The following is a 27,950-nucleotide window of genomic DNA, read 5'->3' on the forward strand; positions in this document are numbered from 1 at the left end:
AAAGGAGCATTGCTGTTATGGGGCGCCAGAATTCCTTGATTTCATGCATACCAATGTTCAAGTTAGATTAAGTTTTTTTCAGTTCGTTCTCAATGAAATGAAAGACAACTGTAATTATATTTCTTTAATCCTTACTTAGTTTGAATAAGTTATGGCTTATCTTACGAGTTTGAAATTAACATAATGGTCATTGTTCGTAAATTCTATACATATTTTAGGCCTTAAAATTCTTTACTAACTATACAATTCTGCATTCAATTCACACGCCACCAATTGCAAGAGAGGTAGTTTCAACATTCAAGGAAATATGGGCAATTCTTGGCTCACGAAAACGAATCCGAATACAGCAATGAACCTATCTGTGCCGCTTCTATCTTTCATTGTCAGTTAGATGAATGCTCGTTGGTACCGAAGATTTTTTCACCAATTAATAATTGTAATACGATTGACGGAGTGCAAGATCTCTCAAGAGATGCTATAATTATGTATGGCACAAATGAATATAATGCCGGTTTACTAGCTAATCATATACACGACAGTTACCGAGCATCTTGACAATGATCCAGTAATAAGCTTACACCTGGACATCCATTATTAGGTGCAATGCTCTATGCAAAAATATTGAACCTTGACGCAACCTAAAAAAAACTGATCGAAAATGGTGGCGTGTTAAAAATATAGTAGAGCTCGTTCTAAAAACTAGGTGCACGTCAGGTACAAAAACATAAATACGCTAATTGTTCTGAGACTTCAAATGCCTCGCAAGATGATTGCAAGTCTCATTATTAAAAATACTTGTGTACACCTCAACATAGTTTGAGTGCTGTCAAGCTACTTAATCGTGAACATATGCTGTTATTAATAGTGTACTCATTAAAGCTGACGTCAAACAGGAGAGGATCATGACCAACTTGCTGGCCAGAGGAATGCTGGACATTCTCAAGTTTAGGGATCGGTTTGAACTGCTCGGTATTTAGGATCCAAATAAAGCGATGTATTGAACTCGCTATGAAGGTAGTATAACGCAAAAATTGATCCCTTTCACAGAGCATTTGGATTCGAGCAAAAATTGCATGTAGAGTAACACGGATCGCCTGACTACGGAGTTGAATCAAGTGTCATTTGCATTAAAAGCTTTAGTTTATAAGCCTGATAAAACCGATAAAAAGAATCTTTCGAGGGAATACATGATAAGATAACTATGAGAACATAAAAACCTAAAATGAAATGATAAGTGCCACGTTGAAGAACACTTACAATACTGAATGCAAGGCACACAATGCACACTCAACTACACCGAACAAAGAACTAATGCCACGGATACACAACAACGATGGTGACGGCGTCCTTATATAACTATGACTTGTGGGACTGAAGAATCTTCTTTCTCTGATCTACCGCTGAGCTGACAACTGGTCATGAACTGTCACATCGGCTGTCAGTGAATTAGGACTTGATTCGTCGCTGTCGTGTGGTTCCAAGCCCTCGTTTTCGTCCTCCGTTTTTCCCAACTCATACGTGACGGCCTCCCGGGGACCACCTCGAGCAGAAACCACACCCGCGGGGCCGTGTGGTGGCGTCATATTTCCTCCTCCTCTCGCGGAGACCACATCGCCTACCATGATGGGGGAAGAGCCGTTGATTTGAGCAGACGTCGGGGTGCATTTCGTGGGCGTGCGAGAAGAGTCTTGATCCGCAGGCGCGTCCACGCAGCTCTCGTGGATGACGTGCATATTGCTGCCGTTTCCATTGGACTTAATCGCCACTGATGGCTGGTGCGTCGACGACCCTCTGTAACATAAAAAAAACGTTCACGAAAATCATGAATATAATTGTAGTTCAGATAACGAGGTAAAAAAGGATCTAAGGAAACATGAATGACTTTCGACAACGCTATCAAAACTATTTCAATTTCAATCGTTCGTGAATATCTTGTTAAAAATACAATAATTTAAAGTAATCCCACGTGAAACTAAGTTGGCTTTAAGTTGAACAACAAACAAACAAGACATAGACCCATCCCTCGCCCACGCTGAGAACCAGAGACAGTTTTCCTGCAGTTGCTCACCGGATGGAGTCGAGGGAGATTTGCGTGGTGCGCTGAGACATCTGCGAGGTCGTCGCGTAGGAGGAGGTTGAACGCACAATGCGCTTTACGCGTGAAATTCCGGGATCGCACTTTCCCCGCAACTGAAATAATAACAAAACTAATTATTTACTGCCGTCAATGTGCTAGATGAATATATATTTAGGCCGTATTGGTGCTGCGGTATTACATTAATCACTTAAATAAAAGGAGTTGTTCAGTTGCTTAAATAGTTCACTTACAGAATGTTTATCTAGGGAAATAAATTAACCATTTATGACATAGATAACGCATATGAGAACGATAGTTACCAAAGATGTAATCTCAACTATAACTTGATATGCGGGGCAATTAGTATGAACTGAAGTAGAAACTAAAGTATTACTCTAGAAAAGGAAATGTGGGACAGAACGTATCATGTTGAATCATCAAATAGACGTTTTCGCTCGAAAAATTTGTTTCATCTCGTGAAAAAAATTTCTTACATCTGGACAAAAACAAGGAATAACGACTGTCATCATGCAACCAACACAGAATAATTCACTTTACTACCACAACTTACACAATACTAAAAAACCTAATTACTACCCAATAGTATACACGGATCGCGAAGCAAAAGCCAAGATAGTGAAAAACGATCGAGCGTTCTGAGGACGCGTGGAAATTAAAATCTCAAAGCATACATTACAACCCAAAATATAAGCGAGAGTTGTTGTTCATATCCATCTGCAGAAATTATATGAGTTCTGATTATTCTCAGCTTCGACTGAGAACAATCAGAACCCAGCAGAAATAAGCCGAAAATTCAGCACATCAAAACAAAAATAATAAAAAATCAATAGGATTCATAAGCGGAAGCAAAAAACAATTCTATATTTATACAATAAGTAATGTGCAAGAAGCAATAATATTCATAAATATTATTATATTGCAAGATCATAATTATCATATGCAAACACGATTAGCATTTTTAATCAATTATACGACCAGGATTGTGATAAAAATTTAATTCATTTTTTTATTAGAATCAAATACTCGATCACTGTAATCTTGTCATTAGCCGCCGTTTCGCTAGGCAACGAAGTCTATTTTTCGGTCCACAACTTTTATTACTCAACAAAAATGCTTCAATTAAAGCATTTATTCCGTTGCATATTCTAATAACCCGCAATACTTCATTGCAATCTTTTGAACATTTCCGGATAAGCAAAGGAATGAACTTATTTTTGCGCCCTTCAGCAGCATTTAAAAGAGGTCCTACTTTTTTCAAGGTGAGGATTGATCTTTAACTCAAGACCTTGAGTGTTACCAAAGCTCATGCAATAAGACAAGCGTTTGATTAATAAATGAAATCACAACTTTTATCTTCATGAAATAAATACGGAAGCCAAAGCGAAGCGTGCAAAATTACAATGCCTGGAACCTGCCGTTTTGTGATCGTAGCTCTTTTTGGAACGTTTTAGCTTCCACCAGGCTTTCAGCTGAAATACAAATATTCACAACTTGAGACTCAAATTCAAGATCAAAAAATATAACTCAGAACTCACTGCAGTGAGTGACAGAGAGCGCATTTTCTCGTCGACGAAAACGTGAAGTCACGGACGGACAGACAGACAGACAGACGGACGGACGGACAGACGGACATGGCGAGCACAATAGTGCATTTTTTCCATATATGAGAAAATGCGCTAAAAAGAGGTTATAGATTTGTGGAACTGACACCTGTGCTGAAACTGACACGTTTCTGACTCGTGAAGAAATTGACACGTTTCAGAATCTCGTGACGATTGAGGGAGAAGATAATGACGAACAAATTCGAATTTTATCTCAAACATGCTGATTAGTGTCAAGTTTCAAGCGCATTTTCGGGAGCCTTTGTACCAAAATTTTACGAAACCCACGGAAATTAGACTAGAAAAAACTACACATTTTAGAAGGAGAATCATTCAACAGTAATGAAGTGCACATGTACGCAAGCTAACATTTTCATAGGCGCAGCAAAACAATGTACGAAATGTACTTAAATGTACCTACTTAATATACCAAGTAATAAATAAAGATCATTTCACAAATAATCAATTTAATTTATTTAAATTAATTAAATTTAATAAAGTTCATTTAATGAAGTTCATTTAATAAAGTTCATTTTCACAAATTGCAGTCATAGAAAGTTTTTTCTGATTATGCATTTCCTTCATTAGATATTCATAGAACATTTATGGAAACATATGCGCACCGAACTACAGCATTGAATTCAAGTCCAAAGCATTAGCTTACTGCCTCGTTCGTGAACGAAACTGTTAAACTACTGCAAATTTTGTACCAAGTTAATTATTGATGCTTTTATCACAACAATACATGCGCAGGCCTAATCCACAGAATGAATTTTGTTTACCATTTTTAACTCAAATTAAAAGAACAATTCTAATTTCGCCGCCTCCACAACAAAAATAAAAAACAAAGAAACTCTCAATGGTCTCGAATGAGGTTTATGGTTAACAAGAACAAATAAGATAAAAATCAAGATAATTAGGAACAAAAGTAAATCGGGTCCAACCTTCTGGAATACAGTGCGCTTGCAGACGAAGATGACGAATATGAAGACGCCTTGTAGCGAGTTGATGATGTCCGTAAACATCCTGAAATTTAAAAAATCGATTATATTTTTGTTTAGTTTTCCATTGATAAAACTTACACAATCAGAAAAGACCCAAAGAGAGCAATGCAAATTTTATCGAGCGGCTCAGCTTCTGTTTTTGCTTAAAAATAGGAAAAGGCTTCCCCGAAAATATTTGTTTCAAATTGATAGGAAACGAAAGATATCATACAACTCTTTAGAAATAATTATAGATTCTCATTATAGGAATTATATATTCTTATAATAACCATGAGATCCGTAACCTCTCTTTGATATAACACGCAGAAATAATAATTATAATTTTTATAACAACAAATTTGAAGACCTCAATGCCAAATTTGTCAATCGTGAAGAACAACTCCTGAAGCACGTAACTGGCTCTTGCCAATTAAGATCATGCATTCGGGCGCGGAATAGAAAGTTTTCTGAAGCGCTAGTAAACCTTCTACTACTACTTCTACTAATAGTACTACTACTACCACTACTTCAATAACAATAATTATCTCGTACGGCTCACCAGACTTCGCAAGTCCCCTCCTGGAAGGAGATCACTTCACAGATCCACGTGACGCCCATCACAACGAAGAGCTTCACGTACAACTTCATCCTGAAACATATCATCGTCCTTTATAACTCTGCCGCCTCAATAACGGGACTAGTTCATGCAGCGTCTCTAATCCGAGGACTCAGGGTCTATACTAACAAAACTCGCTAAATGAACGTAAGTACTTACGCTCTATTTTCTTGTCTATGATTGGTGGATTTTGCTTGAAAGGTCGTCAATGAGTGGCTGATGAACTTACGATCTCTTAACTTTTTCTTTGAAAGTATAGGCCTGGCAGCTCGGTAAATGACTACGGTAAGAAAATGGCTACCAATGAGAGCAAGTATTATTTAAATTTTTAAATTTCTGAATGTTAGTTAAATCATTGTGAAACTCAATATGATCCAACATCCAGTATATGTTAAGAAAATAATTCGATAATTGAACAATAATTGTAAAAGATTGACATGCACTTTGAAATTAAATAGTGTTAATTTTTCCATCGCCCTCACGCAACCTTATTTGAAAAAAGTCTAACAATAAAACTTCCGACAAAAATATGAAAGTGATTCGATAATTGAACAATAATTGCAAGAGAGATTTACATGCATTTTCTAATTAATTATCGTGTAATTTTTTCATCGCCTACACGCAACGATATTTGAAAAAAGTCTAACTACAAAACTTCGAACAAAGTTATGAAAGTGAAACACCAACGAACCGGTCTTTGTCATGGCGGTTGGTGTTCTTGAGGATGGTTTTGTTGACGCGCTGGGCTTTGATGAGGATAATCGCGACTTGCAGGAAGAAAATGATGTTGATGACAGTGAGCAGCAGCACGAACATGTAGAAGTAGAGCCACAGCGCTGCTTGTTCTGCGTGTAAAAACTAACATCAGAGGCACGCAGCACGAACATGTAGAAGTAGAGCCACAGCGCTGCTTGTTCTGCGTGTAAAAACTAACATCAGAAGCACGCAGCACGAAAATGTAGAAGTAGAGCCACAGCGCTGCTTGTTCTGTGTGCAAAAATTAAAAAAAAGTAGAGCGGTTTCCCTTTCCGTATACCAAGAAAATTCAAAAGGAAAAAAACCTACATCCATTGAAGTTCATTTCGGCAAAAAACATACAGAATGCAAATTCAATTTTGACATTGCTGTGAAACATGCACAAATTACAAGCAATTTCATAAGCACTTAATTCGGCGATTTACTCTTCCACAGATGAGCCTGGCAAATTAAATTCCATTACGTAACTGAAGATTAAAACCCACATTCAAACTTCAAAAAATAAAATTCAGAAGAAGTAAAATAATAAAAATTCAATGACAAATATACAACATTGCTTAGTGCCAGCTCGTAAGTGAAATAGACATAAATAGCGAGCGCATGTGAGTGCATGCCAAATGCATACGGGTGGGCGACTAATAGAAATTGTGTGACGGTCCAATCGAACAACGCGCAATTGTTTTTAGACGCATATGCATTTTGATTGCTCCTAAAGAGAGGCGTGATTGCTCTTATAAAGAGCAGTGAACAACAGACCTGATTGCGCCTAAAGAGAGCCGCGGACAAGAAACCTGATTGCGTCTCTAGAGACGTGATTGCGCCTAAAGAGAGCCGTTGACAAGAAACCTGATTGCGTCTCTAGAGACGTGATTGCGCCTAAAGAGAGCCGTGAAAAACAGGCGTGATTACGCCTAAAGATACAAGAGGCGTGAACAAGAAGTGTGATTGCACCTAAAGAGAGGCGTGATTGCGCCTAAAGATACAAGAGGCGTAGACAAGAAGCGTGATTGCACCTAAAAAGAGGCGTGATTATTAATTGCACCTAAAGAGAGGCGTGATTACGCCTAAAGATACAAGAGCCGTGGACAAGAGGCGTGATTGCGCCTAAAGATTCAAGAGGCGTGGACAAGAAGTGTGATTGCACCCAAGGAGAGGCGTGATTGCACGGCCCCTGCGTCACAATCGCCGTGTTTTGGCGAAGTGGCCATGCGGACGATGGCGAAATCTCACCGCTGTTGCAACCCTTCAATACTTGGCTGCAACACAAAGCAACAAACGCCTGCATTTACGACTACATTCCAGCAATTTCTACGAAAAGACTCCAGTGAAAATATCAGGCAAAGAATTCACCAGTTTTGTAAGAGTTTACAAAGTTAGTGGAGCTACCCAGTACCTTCTCTAGTTAAATACACTTGCCCACAGTTGCATCAAGTACCAAGAGTATAACTTTTGGATTTATTTTTCAGACACGCTACCATCGAAATACAACACTAAAGTATTGCGTCAGCAATACTTTAGTATTGCTGACGAGTGCCTCCACAGCAATTCAACCGAGTTTCGTGCCTCCACAGCAGATTGATAAACTTTTTGAATTATGATGCAACTATTCATCCATACGAGAACATTCATCATTATTCATACGGGTGCATGCATCATGCATACGGGAGGACGGTATCACGTGGACCATATCGCGTGTGGCTGCGAGGCGGCGGCCTTGAGCAGTTCAAGTTATCATTAAGTGCAGGGACGGCCATTTCCTGCTGACTCAGCTCATTCAGTAATTCTTGAGTCAACTTCAAGCGTCAACAATATGCAGCAGATGGAATACGCATTAAAAGTTTCGATTCTCTAAATATTTCAAGTCTATTCTTGAGTCATCTGCAAGTGTTAATGAATGGAATATGCAGGTAAGATGGAATATGCGCCTACAAATTAACATTTGTTAAATATTCGAAAGCTGTGTCCTCAAATTTTAAATCTTATCAAAGCATAATGTAGCCCCCGAAAATAAGCCCATCACTAAACAATTCGATCAAGACAACTAGTTTAATTTAATTTGAACGTTTCGGAGTATTATGATAATTAACGCTTTTAAAAATCATTTACATTAAGGTTACTAGAAACTAGAAAACGGTATTTAATAGATACTACAAGAAGAATAAGGCGGTAATATTCGGTTAAATAAACTTTTGCCCAATTTTCAAGCACAAAAACATAAATAACCTCAAGAAAGTAGAGTTTTTTTCCATTTGACAATCTGCGCGCAAGAATCAGGGTTCGTCGTTGCATGGTAACAGCGTAGGAGCACGGAAAATTTTCCTTAAAAACTTCTCAGGACATAAATAAAGCTTTTCCCACGAAGAGCAGGATAAGACAAATCTCGATCATTACGTACAGGACGTCGTAGTTAACGTTCATGTTTGTCAGCCTGAGACGCCAGGATAACGAAAAAGGGATGTGGATATAAATAAATGACGAACTGGTAGTTGCGGCGTTCAAAGCCCTTCAGCGGTTCCACTACATAACTTGGCTATGAAACCTCAAGATTTTTCCTCCTCTCTAAGTGCAGAACACTAGATTTATCTTCAATGACTGAATTATATTTAATCAAAACATTTCAATTCAATGTTAAGCTTTCATAAAAACTACTTTAATTCGCCATTTATAACAATTCGTACAGTCAATTAAGAAAATTATTTAACAACATATTCCATAAGAACCTACTTCATGGACGGAGAGGAAGTCCACGCCGAGACAGAAGTTCATACAATGAACAATGCTCACTTAAAGCCGCTATAAACATTCAACACGCCATCACAAACTTGTTGCTTACATGCTCACTTCCTGTGATAAACATACTACTCAGTGCAGGTTTCTCACAAGCATCAAACCAAATCCATTCGAGGTACAGATTTTGACAGAAATGTAGTTATAAGAGAAATATCTCATGTGTATGTCTTCGAACCTGAAGATATACGCGTTAAAAAAACATTTCACTCGCTTATTCATTCAGTGATAAGTGTCACAAATTTTTGTTTGTATTGCCACCAAGTAATTCAGAGATCGCACAGCAATAAATGAACCCGCGAGCGTACGTAATTCTAATTCCGCGCGAATAGGACCATCGATGATGTCTTGCATGAGGAATGGACGGCAATGCTTCATTAGCATGCAATATGTAGCACAGAAAGTTAAACTCCGTTGCTAATGAATGCATTCAAAAAAGAATTGGGATTCTGGAGGTGATTTACTACAGGACGTATTAAATGAAATGAGCCGGAAGACCTGAATAAATAATACAAATTCTATCGAGAATTCACAAGTCTAACACGAAAGCTATCAACGATGGATTATATTAATAAAAATTTAAATAAACACATTATCTATGCATGTATATACTATAAATATTAATATTACTAATAGTCAGCTGTTAGAGCTTGAGCAACATTCATGGACACATCGTCCTAGCAATATCTAATTAATTTATTACATTGACATTTAAGTGTCTGATTAAAATGAACATCAATTGAACAGATGAGACAAAACATTATTAAAATTTTTTTATTCTGCATGTACTTTTAGATCCAGCACCATTTTGAGTCAAAATTTTGCCAATATACCGAAGGGCCAATTACTGAAATGAATAAATAAATACACAAATAAATTTAAAAAAACAATGGCTACACTACCTTGAAACATACACTCATTTACCAACTTATTTTGAATAACTATATCAAATGAAAATGGAACATTAGTGTATGAAGTATCCAGTAAAGCAACATTTCCAAAACAAACTTGTATCGAATCACGGGAGCAAGAAAATAGGAAGGTGAAAAAATGAACTGACCAGCAAACCAGCACTTTTTGACCCCGAAGCCTGGCAAGATGAGGTCTTTGTGCAGATTGGGGTCGATCTGCTGCATGCCGATGGTGACGACCCCGACGATGAGCGGACAGCCCCACGCGTACGCGCTGTACCATTTGAATCTGCTGCGGGACCCTTCCCCGCTCTCGGGGATCGGACGCAGCGACCTGCAAAACATCGTATCTTCTCAACACATACGTTAAACATAAAAACTTTTGAAGTTTATTTTAAAGTCAACAACAGAATCATTTGTAGTTGCATTCTAAATCAACAACAGTGCAACTAATGAAATCTCAGTCAAGACAAATATGGTACACTTAGCAGATTGCGAGTCCGCCGATCAACGTAGTCAGCGTTCATCAGTTATTTGATTTATCCGGTCTTACGGATTGGATGGGAAAACATTTTGGTGGATTTCAGTAAACCGTTATTTACTAACGAAGCATATTCACACCATACCAGTGAATCGGTGATAATAAATTAGTAATCCATACATAAAGGCAGACTTTCCCTCGAGCAACCCAAATAACAATAATAGTAATTAAGTAATTACCACTATAAAAGGAGCTAGTAAAATTAGGCATTTATTGAGAAGGGTCTATTGCTCGATCCCTCATAAAAACGATGCGATATTCATTACTCATTGCATTACTGCTCTACAAGAATGTCTGCGCTAGCGTAACTCGATCAAGCCAACAGACGACACAATTCCAAGAAAACTGATATAGCTCAATCTGGCCGGTAAATATTTAAAAATCTATGTAGTAGACATGAAGATTGTTTACTGTCTAGTTCAATAATTTTGGAGGCAGCAGCGTATCGTATCGAGTTCGATAGCCTATCAGGAAGTTGCGTAAATATTGGTTCAGTTGCGCTGACAGCCAATCCCGTGGCTGCAGCTCCAACACGCAGACGTAGTATGCGAGTCCCGCCCCCTCATTACATACAAATAAGCTCAGTACAAACAACCGGGACAAAAAGATCACGATAAAAAACTATAAAGAACGTTGGCTGCAAACAGCGCTTCATAAGCTCGGTGTCCCAGGTCGCCAGACCGGAGAAAGTATCGTCATAAAAAGCTGACGTAAAAAAGCACTTGCGTGCTTCAAAACGCTCACTTAATGACGGTCCTCACGTGGTGTAAATGGCACGATAATCACTGATGGATATGCTGGTTCCTGCCGAGCGGCTTTCCCGCAGGAATAACACAGTGACACTGAGAGATCGGGATGAACTTCACGTATCGAGGAAAGCGCCAGGTGTGAAGAACATTGAGAACGACATTGGATGCATTCACAAGGTTGGTAGTGTCTCAAATAAGCACGGGAATGTAGGCATTATCTTATTCATTGAATTATGAATTCGTTAGGGGAACTTACTTTATTACTGGGAAAAAATAATCAAAATTAATGGCATTTTTCAATTAACAAACAGCGATCACTCCGAGTAAAAAACGAGCCTTAATTGAAAAATGTCTAAAAGTTTTTGTGAATAGAACGTTAGCTGCAGCATTTTTATAATACTCTTGCAACACTTCTCTTGTGGACCTAAACACGATAAGATTAAGATAGTATCTCCGCCTTTTAGAGGAATTTTGACTTAATCAATTAATCCTTACACGCTCTCATCTGTTACGAGAGTTTTTCAATTGGGAATTCGACATTATAACGGGAAGCGACATACCAGTCAAGCAAACTTACAGATAAATTATTGTCTAAATAAATAATAAATCATGTCTAAATTAATAAATTTCAACAAATATTGTGGTAGAGCAACAAGAGACATACTATATACTATTCATAATTGAGTACGATAATTGATTTCCTCCAAATTCTCAGCCGAGGCGATGTCGCATGCACACCGTACAATCCTCAAGGCCACATGAACGCAGTTTACATCGAGGCTCAGATGAGGCTTTTTGTGCTCTCGTTAGAGGAAGCTTGTCGCCTCCTGAACAGAATAAACTTCTACAAAAAACTATTACTTAATTGTGCTCCTCAGCCTCAGGTATTGCGAAATTCATGCAAATAAAATAAAATATCAACAGAAATAGGAAAACAACGCGAATAAACTTACCGATTTCTGTTCCATTATGCGAATGGACTCTTATAGTACGTTCGAGTTTGGTTTAGATTAACAAACAATATCTATAATTTTCTGAGAAGATATGACAAGGAATGTAAACATAACTCAAAATCATTATATCTGATCATGATCAAGTGCAGCGCGAACATTCTCAGCTAAAAAGTCTTATCAATTGCATATTATTATCATTTCAGGAAGATATTATCGTGATGTCTGGTACAGCAGGTCTACGAAGGCAAGTTTATCATTGTGAGAACCAATAAAAAATTTGCACAAACGTAACAAAGCAAGCGTGACAAAGAGAGGCGGTGTAATAATATTCAAAGGATACATGTTACAAATGGCCTACGAACACAGTCGCTGTTACATTTCAAGGGCGTGAGAAAACAGCCAGGATCGTGCGTGACGGCAGCAACACAAAGAGAGGTGAGTGTGTAAATGTCCCGTTCACTAGGCACTTGTCGGACGATACATTGCATGCAAGCTCGACGTCGCAGCGGCTTTAATAGGTAGAATTTCATTGTAGATTAGCTCTCATTATTCAATCAGATGACTCGTCACGCTCGACGCTGCAACTAGTGGAACTGATGACCAGTGCATCGAGTGAGATAAAAAGTTCCCGTTTCTGAAAGTGGTTGTAGGAAAAACGAAAACTAATGTACGAGAAAAATAAACTTCATGGGTTTTAAGGGAAAACACATAAAATCAAGAATCGCATGTACAAGAATTATGCATGGTGAAATAAAATAGTACATCTTCATCATAAGTTTCAACAATTTTTGCTCATGGTATTCAATAGCAATGCTTCTATGTACACAAAGAAATCAGTGTGTCGTATTCTAAATAAATTAACTGATACCGAAGTTCATGCAAATTTGAAACTCAATGAATCAATAATAATAATATTAATAACAATAATGATGATGATATAGATAATAATAATAACAGGCACAATATTAAATATTACAGATGTATCCGGAGGAAAATGTTCCATCGCGACTCCGCCGAACGTCGCAGTCATGGCAGGGCAAGCGCCCTCCGCCCCCGAATGCGGAACAGCCGACAAGCTTCCGTGGCCTTTGCCTCGCGCGACCAAGCGAGAAACGTGGCATTTTCATTTGCGAAACACAGGCTCTCATCAAAAGAAATGATAGTTCTTTGCATAACCTATGCTGTCTTCCGTCATTATTTGAAATCAACAAAATAAACAAATTCAATTATTGGCGAGGTGTAAGAATCATCTTTGTTTAGTTCCTTTGCCGAATAAATGCAGTCTATCGTTACAATTGCATGTGAAGAAAATCAGCCAATGCACGTATCAATAAGTTGCATTAGTCATATTGACAAATATATTGAGTGCTTGCACTGTACACTAACAGTGTTCTCAGTCCTTCGTGTCACAACTGAAACGCAAGATTCACCAATACAGAGTTGAGTACAAATTCTATATAAAATTTGATGCTAATACATGACTGCATTTTTCATTGATTAGTAAAAGAAATTTTATTATTTCCATATTCCGCCATTTTGACGCAATTTTTTATTCAACCAAATGTAAATAAAGGATTTAAATAGAAACTCAAAAGTGGATTTTCAAACAAAATTTCCATCAATCATACTCATAGCGAATTAGACGTAGAAAACTGTCCTAGTTATGCGAGCTAAGCAAGTTTTTACGCCAGACTTGACTGCGTGTATGTAACGGCGGTGACGAACGTCAGCTCCGGAGATCAAGCAGCGCACGACGCTTCCGCGTAGCTAACAACGGCCTTGGGTCTCCGTAAATGAGCTAAGAAACGTACGACTGGCAGCGCTCTTAAAAGTTCACATTTCTCAAGTACTTGGAGTTCTTTTTTAATTTGAATGATTTTTTTTTTCGAGTTCCATGATAACTATCTTGCCGAAAAAAGGGAGAAACGCCAAGTTAGATAAGCAAAGTAAGTAAATTAAAATTAAAGCAAAGTAAGTAACGAAAGCAGGCGTGGCAAAATATTACAAATTACGCAACATTCGTGAACGAAACCATTAGATATCAGAGAATGAGTCAACATGTTGTACCGATAAGGCCTCTTATCAAAACGAGCCTGCTTATCATTTTTCCGACAAGAGAAGTTCATTTTTCGGGGCAAGTCAACGATCATATAAAATAATGTTAGACGAGCGCATCATATGTCATAAGTCATCCTTAATACCACTTTTACAGGACAGGAAAAGCAAATAGTAATACATTACTGACTAAAGAGCATGGATGTGTCAATATGTATATATCGATTGATAAAGGTATGTTAGTCACTTTATGACATGCTTGCAGATAAGCCAGGCGTTTCCTACGCTAGATGGTGTGATATCTTTCAGATTTAAGAATAATTTCATCTAGAACACTGTTATTCCATAACCCGTCAACATAGATCCCGTTAACCTGAGTCCAGTAAATAATTTTGAATCACTAGTACAGTTATGGAAGAGAGACCCGTTCAAGCCCATATTTTCCACGGAACCACAAAAAACTACCCTTTCGAAGGAATCTTGACCTTTCAATTTGGGATTTATATATATACATTAATCAAAATAGAATTGCATTTAAATATTATAGTATATCTTCCCCACCCACCCCCTTCCCCCCGCCTTTTTCTCCTTAATCCACCTCCAGAAATAAAATTGTACTCCCAGTTAATATTTCGACACGATAAATATTTTTGGAAACACGCTCGAGCAGCTACAATTCATTTCCAGCGCCAGGCTTCCAGAACACATGCAAGCAAAATTTCATAAATTTATGAAATCAACTTTGATTTTATACCGATGAACTTGGAGACTTAACATAAAACAAAAACGAAAATTTTACGTGTCGCAGTTGTACTCACGAATTGGATGCAATTGTTGATACGCAATTGGGAAAATCACTATCTACAATCTACATCAATCCTGTGGAGTTCGTTTTGAAATATGCTGGCAAAAAATATATTCCGTTTTATGTATTCGGGAAGCTGGATAACCACTATTTTATATAACAGGTGCATGGTGGTTCCCAACTTTGACCAAACGTGTTCTAACAAAATAACAAGTAGATTTTCTAAACATTTATAGCTCCGATGTAACTCATTGTATACCAAATTACTGCGTACAAATGTTAACAGCCCAATTGCAATAAACACTGAACTGTAACTAATAAACTTAACGGAATTTTTACAGGTAACAATAACGGAACCAACATTACGTGTAATCTTCAAAGTTCATGATAACGATTCTTCGGAAATACGTCGGAAAAACGTTGTTTGATAACAATACCACGTTCGTCCGAATTCATGTCTGCAGCCTGAACAAAATTTTATTGAATGAAAAATCATGAGAAGGTAATATTGTGAGATAAATATAGGTGCGATTAATTAATTAATTAATATGCGGTGATCGTCCTAACTTAATAAAATACAATAATAATTAATTACTCAATTTATGCACATAAAATGAAAGTTCAAATTTAACAAGTTTTACGTCATTACATTATACTTATCCCGGGATTCGTTCTATAATTGATGGCAAATCTGTCACATTGTAGATACTTTTTAGCATGCAATTCAAAACTATGGCATTTCCCAGGTACAATTCGCACGTCCAGTACACAAATAGGTTCTATAAAACGGATTTCAACCTTTTCGATGTTTAGCGCATACAAAACGGAAACCAATTATGTGTAAACATGACACGAGTCCTACAGATAGAGTATGCTCAAAGGATCAACAGTTATGTTTCGACCAGATTTACTGTTACACGAGTATAAAGTAAATCAAGTGTCGCGAGTAATATATAAGGCAATATATGGCCAAATTGTTGACCAAACGCTAACGAAGTACTGATTCAAGAATTCCTTATTTTCCAATGAAGAACGCGCAAAACATCAGAATTATCGTAATAAAGTACCACTGCAGGGTCATGTTAATACAAGATACTTATCAACCAAATGTATTGACACAATTAGGCATCTAAATTTAGGCAGCTCGCGCATCTCAAGTGTCACGCGCAACTGTCGCATTGTCGCAGGCGGGCCTCTTGAAACGTCACGGTGGGTTGCAATGACAAGTATAGTTGTGCTGCGAGACGTCTATGTGCAAAGTGCGTGATTCGTTGGACAAGACTTATCATTGTGTTATTTGGATAACAATTATGATGTTTTTGGATAATAATTATGATGTTATGTGGGTCTGTTCTTTTATTTTTGGCTCAATGTTTTGGCTCCTTATGACACCATATGAGTCGCCAATACACATAAAATAGAATAGAATAGAATAGAAGTGTCGGCGTTGAAGAAATAGGCCCATGGCCTGTTGCCGATTCTTGAACTTTTCGTGACTTGATTCACAAGGGATCCGGCCTTTGGAACCCGCTCTTGCTATAGCTGACGATTGATTAAGAGATAGCTGCTGGACTTATTGCCTGGTCCGTAATTTGCTAGGCATTTTAAGACTGAACATATGCTCCTGCATAGCTTCGTCTGGACTTATTGCCTGGTCCGTAATTTGCTAGGCATTTTAAGACTGAACATATGCTCCTGCATAGCTTCGTCTAGTCTGTTCTTGAAGGCGTTCATACTCGGAGCGTCAACGATGCTATCAGGGAGGCTGTTACACATGTCGGTGACTCGAAACGAGAAGAAATGTTGTCACATGGATGTGTTATATACATTAATCATGCAATTTTATTTAAACATGCAATTTTATGCGCCCCAAACTGGTTTTCGGTCATCTCTACATCGATCAAACCTATTAGTGTAAACTATGAAGTGACCATCAAATAAAATAATGACGATCAGAAATTAGAAACAATAAATAAAAAAGCAATTCATCTAAATAACATGAAGTGACTTGACACGCAATGGATTTTGGTATTCAGCATGTGAAGGAAACATCAGACTAATCTACAGTCTGGCATCGAACTAACAAGCACAACAAGCGTGTCATTCCCCACATGTCTTCAATAACACAACGAGCAAGTGTAATTGATTCATCACAACACGACACAACAAAGAGGGTCAATGAAGCTCTGTGACCAAGAAGACAGGAAAAATTCACTGACATATAATGCATATATTTTCGTAGACAGAAATACTACAATTAACTTTCATTTCGTCACGTTTACTCATACTAAAACTCATCCCAGTTCTATCAAATAAAGTTAACTTCAGAAACATTTAAAATTTACCCATAACTACAATAATCCTCAAATCTCGGCAATAAATATTTTCTTATGCTGTTGTTAATTATATTCGAGTTTCAAGACGTATAAATACGTCAAATCATTAAAAATTTTAATACGATGTCCCGAATATTGCGCTATTGTGAGAGTGACATTGAAAACCCGATATGTAGTCATAGGATGGGAGGAGCGGCAGCAAAGACGGAGAGTAAACATCGCTTTGGTGGTTGCCTGTATACCGAGCTAACAAACGTGCGGTTACACAGCGTTCGCCGCAGGCAAGGAACCACTGCAACGCAGCGTATTCCGACACACGCATGCGCACTACATTCGGCTCCAGCACTTCTGAGAACGTGAGTCAACTGCACGAACAACGTACATTTGGTTTGTGACCAACTGCGTATTCTTGAATGGGCCTCCGTTGCTACGAATCCACACGGCACAACGACGTTTCACAGGATTGCAAGATGTATAGTAAATTATCGAGATCTATAACAAAGTGTAATGCATAAATACATGAAAAAGTTATATTTACCATTCTTAAACAGTAAACTAAATATCTATGTGGCTTCTTTTATAATTTCATCATTATCAAGGTTCGACATATCGGATTGTGGAAGGCTAAAAGAGTTGGATACAATTTGTCGGATAATGTTTACTTATTGGAAACGAAGGACAAGAGTAGCGACATAAAAAATGACCATCCAGCAAAAATCATCTACAAACTTATAAACATTATACAAACAACTAGTATAATGATAGATGCAGTACCAGTTCATAAAACTCCTGCATGGAGTCTTAGCGCATTAAAATAAATATATAGCATACTTGTACCGTGCGGCACGGAGGACAATTATAAACTTCGCGATTTTCCATATCCAGCTCTGAAAAAATTGAGCCAGACAATGCAGGAAATTGGTGCACAATTTGCATTGCACCGCAAGTTCAGTTTATTCGTCTTACTGGGTAAACTTTGGCACTCAACACAAGCTGGGACTGGGCATAGGGACCAGAGAATGAGAAGAAGCTTGCTGGTTAGCGAGCGCTCTAATTAGCTCGAGCATAGAGCATCACCTGCCAGCGTCAGTAAACAGTTTTGAGTGCGGCGTGCAGCTCGGTAAACAACTTATCCAATATGAGGCATCAGGAGTGTCATGTCTATAATAATCTGACAGGTTAGTTATAATAGCGCCCGCCGTAATATAGAATAAGGCAGCGTACTTAACAATTTTGTGCCTCTGAAAAAGCATCATTATTTCACTAAACATGTGATCAACCCAATATCCTTTTATATGTACAATTAAAAGTCGAGCTAATAGAGTTCTGAAATGACCACAGATAACACAAAACAAAAAGAATTAATCATAAAAAAAACATTAAAAGACAAAACGAGATTTCTTAAAATATTATTTATTTATTACTGACACTAAAATAGCAAGACATTAATGGATACTGCAAGTATTCGTTCTCAATTCGAGAGCATCTCGAACAGTAGACGAGTTGGCTTCATTAAAGTGACGAGGACCGGTGAACCATGCCCTTCATCAAGGAGACGTAAAGGACATTTTTTAAAGCTGTGCCCGCCCCTATCTGGACAAGTTGAAAAAATATCGATACGCGCCCATGTAGTTGCGGTTGGTCCCTGAGAGTAGCGCACAATAAAAACAATTTCTCAACTGCTCATCTTCGAACACAGCTGCGGGTCCAAAGCAACATATGAATAAATTTATCCGCCTAACCACGGCTCAAAGCTAGGCACGTTAAAACCGGCGATCAAACTCTCACCGTGTTTAATTTTTTAAATGTCCTGTAATGGTCGTCAACGACGAGCGAAATTACAAAACTTGAACTCATATTTTTGTACATGCGAATTCTCAATATTTGGTGTCAAAAAGTAGAGTAAACTTGAACGTTAATAAATATTCTTCAAGATGAGAAATCAGCGGCAAAGTTTCAGCACGAGATACCAGAACACTAACCAAAGCTCCTAGTGTTTGTTCTAGTCAAGAAATAGTGCAATCAAGCTTACGCTTGCACAATAAGAATACGAAGGCGTGAAAAAGTGTGTAATTGTGACCCAACTTCTAGTTCTAAGACAAAACAGAATTCACGGCCACGAGTTAGCATTGAAGTTTGGATTGCACAAGTGGCAGGTAAACGTGAGGTACTCGAAGCTGAACAACGGAGACTAAAAATTGGTGGATATCTTACGGATCAGCGAGCGACGCCCGAATACCGCAGACCTCAAGAATCTTGAAGGTCGAAACTCGGTTTATACGCCAATTTGCAGTCGTAATTTTACAGCTCGAACTTCGCAACGTGAACAATTCTTTCGAGGCGGTACTTTAGTTGGACCGTCTATACTCATGACAAGTTGGCATGTGGACTTGGCAAAAGTTTATAGCCATACATAGAATAAAAAATATGTAATAAAATACAGTATATCATTTGCGAAAGCTCCAATTACAGAAAGTTTTTCCATTCATAAGAAGAAAAAAAACTCAAGAATAAACTCAACGTATAAAATTTTTTGAAAGAATCAGTAAAAGTGGAGGAACATACGAGCCGATGAGGAATAAAGTTGGACACTACATGAGAGAGAATAACGCACTGTGTGTGCTCTGGTATTGTGACAGCGGCCTAAAGTGCAGCCCAGCTTAGGCCTACGGGAGTCTCGGTTTTCATGGCACTTCCTTCCACAAGAATAAGGGTACACCGACGCTTTGTTCAGAGTCGAACGCTGCTGATGTTCGTCCGTAACACAGCTGTTCTCTCAGATGCTCGTATATACGATTAACAATGATTAAAAGTAAGGCGTGAAAAAAGTTACCAGGCTGCAGGCCCTAGCAACCAGCATTACAACTACATTAGCATAAAAACAAGTACTGGCGGAGGCCAGTGAGGATCAAACCTTGTTTGCGATCACAATTCATTCTGCATTTTCCTGCGACTTGCTTGAATCAAGAGGACGTAAAACATGAGCGTGACTACCACGAAGAATGCAGATAACTACGCTCGTTTCAGTCAGCGGAGTTTAATGTTAACTTGGTAACTTCAGTGATTTTTGAAGACTGAAGGTCGGAAGAGCGTCAAGTTGGCCAGTGTTATTCCTCCTATTACTGGTAAGACAGTAACAAAAGGAATGTGCCATAGGACAGACACCACCAACTGTGACCTTGCAACTAATCACTCCGCACAACAAAATTTGGAAACACTACAAAGATATCCAAGCAACTCGGCCTTGATACGTTAGTTTTTTTGCAATTTATGAAGTAACAAAAAATGATAAGTTCGTAGAATCTAAATTAGTTGAGTATTGTCAACCGAAAATAGACATCATATCAATTAGAAAACTAACAAGAATACACGAAAATTATTGTTGGCACGACGGCCATAAACAGGGCCCGCAAACGTGGCTGTTGGGAGGCGGTGCTGCTCGGCCGCGGGGCTCGGCCAGCTGCGCATGGTTGATGAAACAGGTTAGCATCGGCTTCACTGTACTACGCGAAAACTTCTATTTTTAGTCAAAAAGTTCCAGGGAGCTGGAATAAATTAATTTTTGTTCGGCTTAGAGTAGATGTGAAATTTATCGAATGAAGAAAATATAGGAAGAATAGCTCTTCCTGTAGCTGAATAATTGATTTCATTTAAAACATATATTTGTGCTTCATCGAGGCCACAAACGCGTGAATTAGTGATAACATAACATAGTGATGTCGGCGCTAAGGAGTAGGCCTGGTGTGGCATGTTCAGGCTCTATTGCAGGCTCTAACCTAAAAAAATTACAAAGACATGCAAATTATTAATTCAATACAACCAAAGTTTCGCCGCGAGTGCTCATACACGACTTGACAATTTTATCACGCATTTCATAATTATATTTCCGCATGAAACGCATGGAATTCTTCCAGACGACGTTAGTCGTGCGTGATAGGTCACGCCGAACTCGGAAGCAAACAATGCTCAGCTCACGACAAATAAGGAGCAATATAATTATTAGCGTCTAGTGACGCCCAGTTGGGGACGAAGCTCCAGCATGCAGAGATGCAATCCTCTTTACCTTAGAAAACTCGTCGGGCTAAACTATAGCAGTGTATACGCCAGACAGCGAGTGCAATGAATTGTGAATTACAGGCAACATGCTCGGTCTGGAGCGTCACTGTGTGTGATGTCACCTTACGAACTCATGACATATCGCGCTCTGTTCCCAAGCAGAAAACAAGGAATCTTTCGCGCGGTACAGATAAAGATATTTCAATCGGTGCGAGTACAGAGAAATGAGATGCACAAAACTGTAAAATTTGATTATTTTGGAAACCCATGATTAAAAATTTTTTGGGACATGGCATCCCAAATCGTTATGCACATTGTGATCCAAGATAGATATTGCGTTACTACGATAATAGGCTATGAAATCTTCGATACCTAATTCATCAGAGGTTCCAATAAGCAAATATAAACTATTCTTAATTAATTGGTGATACAAATTAAAGCAGATGTGGTGGTCATTAGTGGTTTTAATACGTAGATATACTCCATAATTTATTCATGACTGAGATGATTTATTATTATTCGTGGTTTATCTGTTATTATTCCTGATTTATCAATAAATTAGTGAGCAATTCATACTTCACCCTCTTCACCTGTTCAAAGAAGCGGATATCATTTTCTGCACCGACAGCCACACAATACAAATCACATTTCACATGTATTATAAATGACTGCGATACATTCAAGGCTAACACTTGGTCGTAAAGCTTAGAAATTATTCACTTCAAGGCAGATAAGCATTGAGTTGGAGACCATGAAATGCTCCAGATCCACTGAGCTGAAACGCGCAGCCACTATTCCGGGTAACTATTTTAATTTAATTTAACATGTAATTAATTAATTACAGGTTAAATTTAATTTAATTTAACCCGTAATGACAGTCTTGAAGAAAATCAGATTCGATATTGCACTGAATTACTTACTGCGTATCTAAATGTGGCTGTTATACATCGCTTAAATGTCTCGTCAAATTCAATTGTATGAAATTTGACTGTCTCGTCAAATTGAGGCAAAATTTATGTGTACAAATTAATTAGATGTCACACAACCAGAAATAATAAAATATATCAAATTAAATGATCGCTCGTCTGGCAGTATTGATCAAGATAGGGTCTGAAAATTAACTGATTATTTAGCACCAGAAAAAAAGCTGCGTTGTTCGTTCAAAATGTTCTTCTACACAAAAACATTTCTAAACTACATAAATTTCGAAATAATAAAACGAACAGTAACAGATAGCGGTGTCCTTGATAAATGCTAAACTGTTACTGATAACGTATCATATGCTCCCAATATGAACCTCGCGGACTCTGCGGCGAATTTCACGAGTGCCGAGATGTTATCACAAGGCATATATACAGAGTACTGTAAACAACTCGTGAAGAGACACGCGGAAGACATACTCAACGAGACGCAGATGTTACATAGCGCCTTTCTGAGGCAACGAGTTTTCTCACACACCAGCAATAGCCAGGCAAACTTGTGAAAACCACCACAACTTCATTCAGTTTTTCAGTCAGATTAAGAACAACTCCAGCCAATTTGAGGTACAAAAACCCACCAATAAAAAATTATCTATACATTAATAGGCCTGCCAACTTATTCTATTGTCATTCAGGACCTATTTTATTGCAATGAAATGAACAAATAGACCACCAGATATTTTCATGTCAAAATCTATTTAGCGAGTATTCCGATTTTGCCTAAAATCTTGGGCGCTGTTTAAGCAATTTTTGCCGTCATTGCCAGAGGAATAAATTTTACTACCAATTCTTTCAATTTTTGATTTTGCAACATAGACTTTCCATTTAATATTAATTTCAACTATTGTATTAATTTAACATGTTAATTCAACATGTGCTTTTTGTAATTTTTGCGTAGGTAATTTAGCTTCCTAAAAAAACTACTAGTGTAAGCCTGACCATTTTTGAGTATATACACTAGTAGTACTCGTGAGGTTTGGTACAACTTTCACAGTGCTGGGAAAAAAAAAGAAATGGGGGATCTAAAAGATATGGGGGAAAAAATTGAAAAATGTTTTTTTTTTGAGTCCGAGAATATAAATAACGACGTCAAGAACATTTATATTGACGAAGAATCGAAAAATTTATGCTAACATTAATGATACTAGTATAATTTAAATATAAGATCAGATATTTAATTATTTAGTTGATAAACAAGCTTCTCACCTCAAAGTCCAGTAGATATCAAAGCACATGACGTTAAGCCAGAAGAAAGAAGCCAAGAAGCTGATGTGGATGATGGAAGCTGTCAAGGAAATTAACAATGTCATTATATGGCTTCACTGAAAGAATAATTGACTACGTTAAGAACACAAACGGCAAGAGAAATGAATAAAAAGTGTAAGCATGTTGTAAATTATTCTCATGATAATCGATAATAATTAACACCTACCGAGCGTCACATTGATGAATTTTCACAAAAACAATGTTCAACACGTTCAACGTGAAGCTCACTCATGCACAGACTGATTTGCGCCTATGGTTGACTGAAAAAAAAACACAAGATGTCAGAAATTACAGTAAAATGCTGGTCCTCACCCATAGCAATGCACCAAGGCATGGGCAGCTTGCTGGAGCCCCACTGCACGACGACGAGGCTGCTGTAGGCGACCAACAGGGAAGACACGTGCGACAACAAACTCTTGCCGTGCACCTTTGCATGAAGTTCTGGCACGATGGCGTACACAGCTAACGTGATGGCCAAGAACACGCACGATATGATCAGCAGTGAAGGATGCAGTACATTTGATACTCTATCGCAGTTCGACATCTTCTCGACACGCTCTGGAAAACAAACCATGGCTCGTTCCGCGAAGTTTTCGCCGTTATCCGTGAAATGGTCTACGCAATATGACGTAGAGGGTATGGATAAGTTCCACACAGGAACGTATAGAGATCCATTAGACAATAGGAAGAACTTATCATCGCTTTGTTTAGCGGGATCTAGAAGGAAATAGTGGCAATTGATGGGGATACCAGAAATTGGTAGGTAATCATCGGGACGGTCCTCTCGTGCTTGTAGGCCGTCCGCAGTGAAGTGATGAAACTTAGGTTGCCATGTCATGTATTCTTGAACTTGGTCCAGACATTCATGAACTGAATTATCATATATCGAGCCCGGACTACAACACTTTCTCACACACGTGGCATTAGAACACATTTCCAAGTGTTCCTTCAATTTATCTTTGAAACAGAAGGATGCCAAATATGCTGAGTCTCCAACAGTCTTCGCGACGCAGTAGTTGGGCGAGATTCGGACCTCAGGTGGCGTTCCTTCCTTGGTCCACGAGAGTAACACTCCGCTTATGGAATATATTAAATTACTCTTCTCCCCTAGCTTGAACCAGAGATGTTGCTCGTCTTCCGAACACACAATGGGATTGAACGAGCTATTTATGAACGTGAACTTTATATCTCGTGTTAAAACAGGAGGGAAAAATTCCGTTTCCTTCATTTCCTCGCATGTTTTCGATTCCATCATAATGCCCTGTCCTTCCGAGCAGCAGTTGGGTACATTAGGAGGAAGCGAACAAGATTCAGCTACCCATGACAACTCTCCATTCTCATCGTAAACATGTTCAATACAGAAATCCCCATCATTGAACATAACCTGAGACAAACTATGAAGTAATTCAGTGCCCATAACAAGATAAAATTCTCCTCCAGCGAACACATTCTTTACTGAATTGCCAGTGCACACAACTGGAGCCACTTCAATTTCGCCGTACCACAGCGGTTTCGATTCAACGGGCGGTGAATTTTCATAGTTCAACACGCCTACGATTGTATCTTCAGTGTGCTCAACGCACTTCTCTTCACTCCATACCTGACGGGGTCCTTTACAATGACATTTTTTCAGCGTCAATAATGAATAGAACTCAGGATGCGAGATACCAAAGTCTTCTAATGAATGCACCAGATCGTTTGCTCGCTCTGAATTTTCATGAGTGATATTCACAGTAGACCGTCCCAGGACTTCTTCACCTACAGCGTGCGGCGATGGCTGCTGCTCCAGCGCATCACCAACACACAAATGTTTAACACACACATTTAATACTATCGCTAGTAACAGTAAATAGTTCATTTTGAATTCAATTCCGTTGTCTAGGCGTAAAACTACACATAATCTACCACAAATAATGAATTTGCCTGTTGGATTACGAACAAAATGAGGAATCACATTAGTCTTAGAGTTGGGAAAATGAATTGTCACCACAAGATGGAATTCACCAAGTCAAACTACCGACAATTAAAACGATTCTAATTTGTCCGAGTCCAATTAAGTTCTACACGTTGCAAAAGTTACCGTTTACAACACGATGTTCCCCAATTTGGAAAGAATACTTTTTCCTTCACAACATGAGCAATTACCTACTATCGCTTACAAGATGGAACCTGGATTGTTCCATTACACCATGTAATACTTTACTAATAAACCGTACGTGCATCCCGAACCATGTAAAAATAAAAAGTAACATTTTTTGCGCCAGCAGCTCCACACAAAAATAACGGCTGAATAATCAAGATGAAAGAGAAGCTTGGCCATGAAAGGAAACGCTGAAAAGAACCCGACATAGGAGACCGTTTTACAGATAATGGGCGGGGCATGGAGCTCATGCAGTAGGATTCCGACATCACAAGCCCGCAACATCATGACGAATTTATTAAACAAGTCTCATTTAAACGGTAATTGTTAATGTCAGCTGAAAAAATTTTCAACCTTCAGAAACCGTTTTAATAAAACTGAAAAAGAACTTGACGATGACTCTGTGTAATTCTACACATTCCAACCTAATCAAAATGCGACTGTTGCGCAACTGAACAGGTCAGAATTTACTGCTGAATTCTGAACGCATTTTCAGGAAGTTCAGAACAAAGGTAATTATCAGCAATGCTCCGCGGAAGAAATCATGAAAGATTTATACGTCATTTTATTTTCGATTATAACGAAAATCGCAACTTTAGCGCAACTGAAAAGCTCACAAGTGCCTCAATTCTGAACGGATCTGCATTATATTCAAAACATAACTTTAGTAATGCGCCGCGAGATGATTTGTTGCAAATTTTTTTGTTGCTGCGTTTTCGATTAAAACAAGATTAAAGCTAAGATAGTTTATATTATAACGATGTAATAATAAATAGCCTAACCTAACAATCCCAACCTATATTACCATAACCTAATTTTTGAAAGTTTCATCCTAATCGAATAACGGAGTACCCTAACGTAAAAATTTGCGACGATTCCTACCGCAGGGTATTGCTATTAATAAAAAATTATTTAAATTTCATGCTGATCCGTTCAGAATTGAGGGACTTACGAGCAATTCCGTCAAGCAACATCTGCGGTTTTTTAGTTTTAATTGAAAACGAAATTATGTAAAAAAAAATCTTTAGTAATTCCTATCGCGGCGTATTGCAAATAATTAATTACGTTGACATTTTCAGGGGAATCCGTTCAGAACTATAAGAGTTATAAGCTGTTCTTTGAGCAAAAGCTGTGTTAGGATTATTCCTTATTCCGAACTCCCCTAGCGAGTTCGGAATAAGTGGCGGTTCGGTAACATTCAGTAGCGATTCAAAACGACGCCACGTCTCTGGAAAAACTGTATGCATATTAACTGAATTTTATGAATAAGCTAAAGCACATTTGATTAACTGAACTTATTACACACGTATACTAGTTTTAGACACTTTAGAGCCAATCAGGTTCTTTCCGTCATTACCTACTATCAGTAATCAGTTTCTTATCACGCGAGATTATGGAGGTAACGCGATACGAATCACGCATAATCTCAGCTCTTTATCGACGCTAAGACCGTCGCTCTATGTACGTCGTTAGAACTAAGTTCCAGAGCTAACTCTGTTCAAACTAGCAGGCTAAAAGAGAAGTAACCTAAAATGGGGAGTTAGATTATTATTTCAGAATTTCCATGGCTCCATGCCGCGCACGAAGGCCATTAAATTTGAAGCAACCAAACACTATCTTTTAACATAAAAATAAAGAACGTCACTTAATGCCTTTACTCAGTAATTTCTGTGAGAAATTCATACCAAAATGCGGTTTCTCGTTTGTACGCTAGTGACACTAATAAACAAATAACCTCGAATCAAATGAAGAGATACAACAAATATTAATTCAAGGACGGAAGCCCTTGCCTCATAAAATGCCATATTTACCTAATAGCCTGCTTTACTATTTTTCTTGTCGTTCCAATTTGGTAATTTCCAAGATGGTAAGCCTCCACTCCAACCTAAACTGAAACAATGCTATCAGAGTGGTGAAGTCTGAAGAGAAGTGGCGCTACATTACATTAAAAATGAACACGTTCTTGAGGTGGATGCTAATCACTTTATTCCGAACGTCAGAACTCGTGGCCTTCAGTATAGATAACTGACATATCACAAAATATTAATTTCTAATTTGAAATTAGGGTTCTAAATGCCGGCTAAACTGAACCAAGGGGCTACGCAGGCTACAGCAGACAAGGTTATCATAGCATAGCGAAATCCATTTACCCATACCTTTTCACTTCTAACTTGTTGAGACCATACTAGCGGTATATAAGTACGCTCCTTCACACATAAAAAAATTATGTAACCAAATACCAGAAACGATTATCACCGCCGACGAATGAGCGAGACACAAGGGATTCAGAGACCTTCACAGACCACACCAGAGAGTC

The 27,950-nt window shown here is 38.2% G+C and overlaps 1 protein-coding gene across 1 annotated transcript; it reads right to left on the reverse strand.

Annotated features, from left to right (window-relative positions):
• Positions 1–109: 109 nt before the first annotated feature.
• On the reverse strand, positions 110–27,949 carry LOC108676181. The gene is made up of 10 exons (XM_047883787.1): positions 27,927–27,949; positions 23,806–25,416; positions 23,434–23,512; positions 9,902–10,086; positions 5,990–6,143; positions 5,242–5,331; positions 4,644–4,725; positions 3,514–3,567; positions 2,069–2,190; positions 110–1,791 (listed from the first exon to the last, which is right to left on the reverse strand). Exons 2-10 carry the CDS (start codon positions 25,349–25,351, stop codon positions 1,395–1,397), a joined length of 2,709 nt encoding a protein of 902 aa, XP_047739743.1. The 5' UTR covers positions 25,352–25,416; positions 27,927–27,949; the 3' UTR covers positions 110–1,394.
• Position 27,950: the final 1 nt, after the last annotated feature.

This window comes from Hyalella azteca, unplaced genomic scaffold (assembly GCF_000764305.2).
Source record: "Hyalella azteca isolate HAZT.00-mixed unplaced genomic scaffold, Hazt_2.0.2 contig13701, whole genome shotgun sequence".
Lineage (NCBI taxonomy): Eukaryota > Metazoa > Arthropoda > Malacostraca > Amphipoda > Hyalellidae > Hyalella > Hyalella azteca.

Coding starts and splice junctions, on each gene's coding strand:
- LOC108676181 (XM_047883787.1), bottom strand. CDS start 25,351: ATGAACTATTTACTGTTACTAGCGATAGTATTAAATGTGTGTGTTAAA. Junction 23,513..23,805: donor GCCTTGGTGCATTGCTATGG/GTGAGGACCAGC, acceptor TTTCCTTGACAG/CTTCCATCATCCACATCAGC. Junction 5,332..5,989: donor AACCGCCATGACAAAGACCG/GTTCGTTGGTGT, acceptor GATATGTTTCAG/GATGAAGTTGTACGTGAAGC.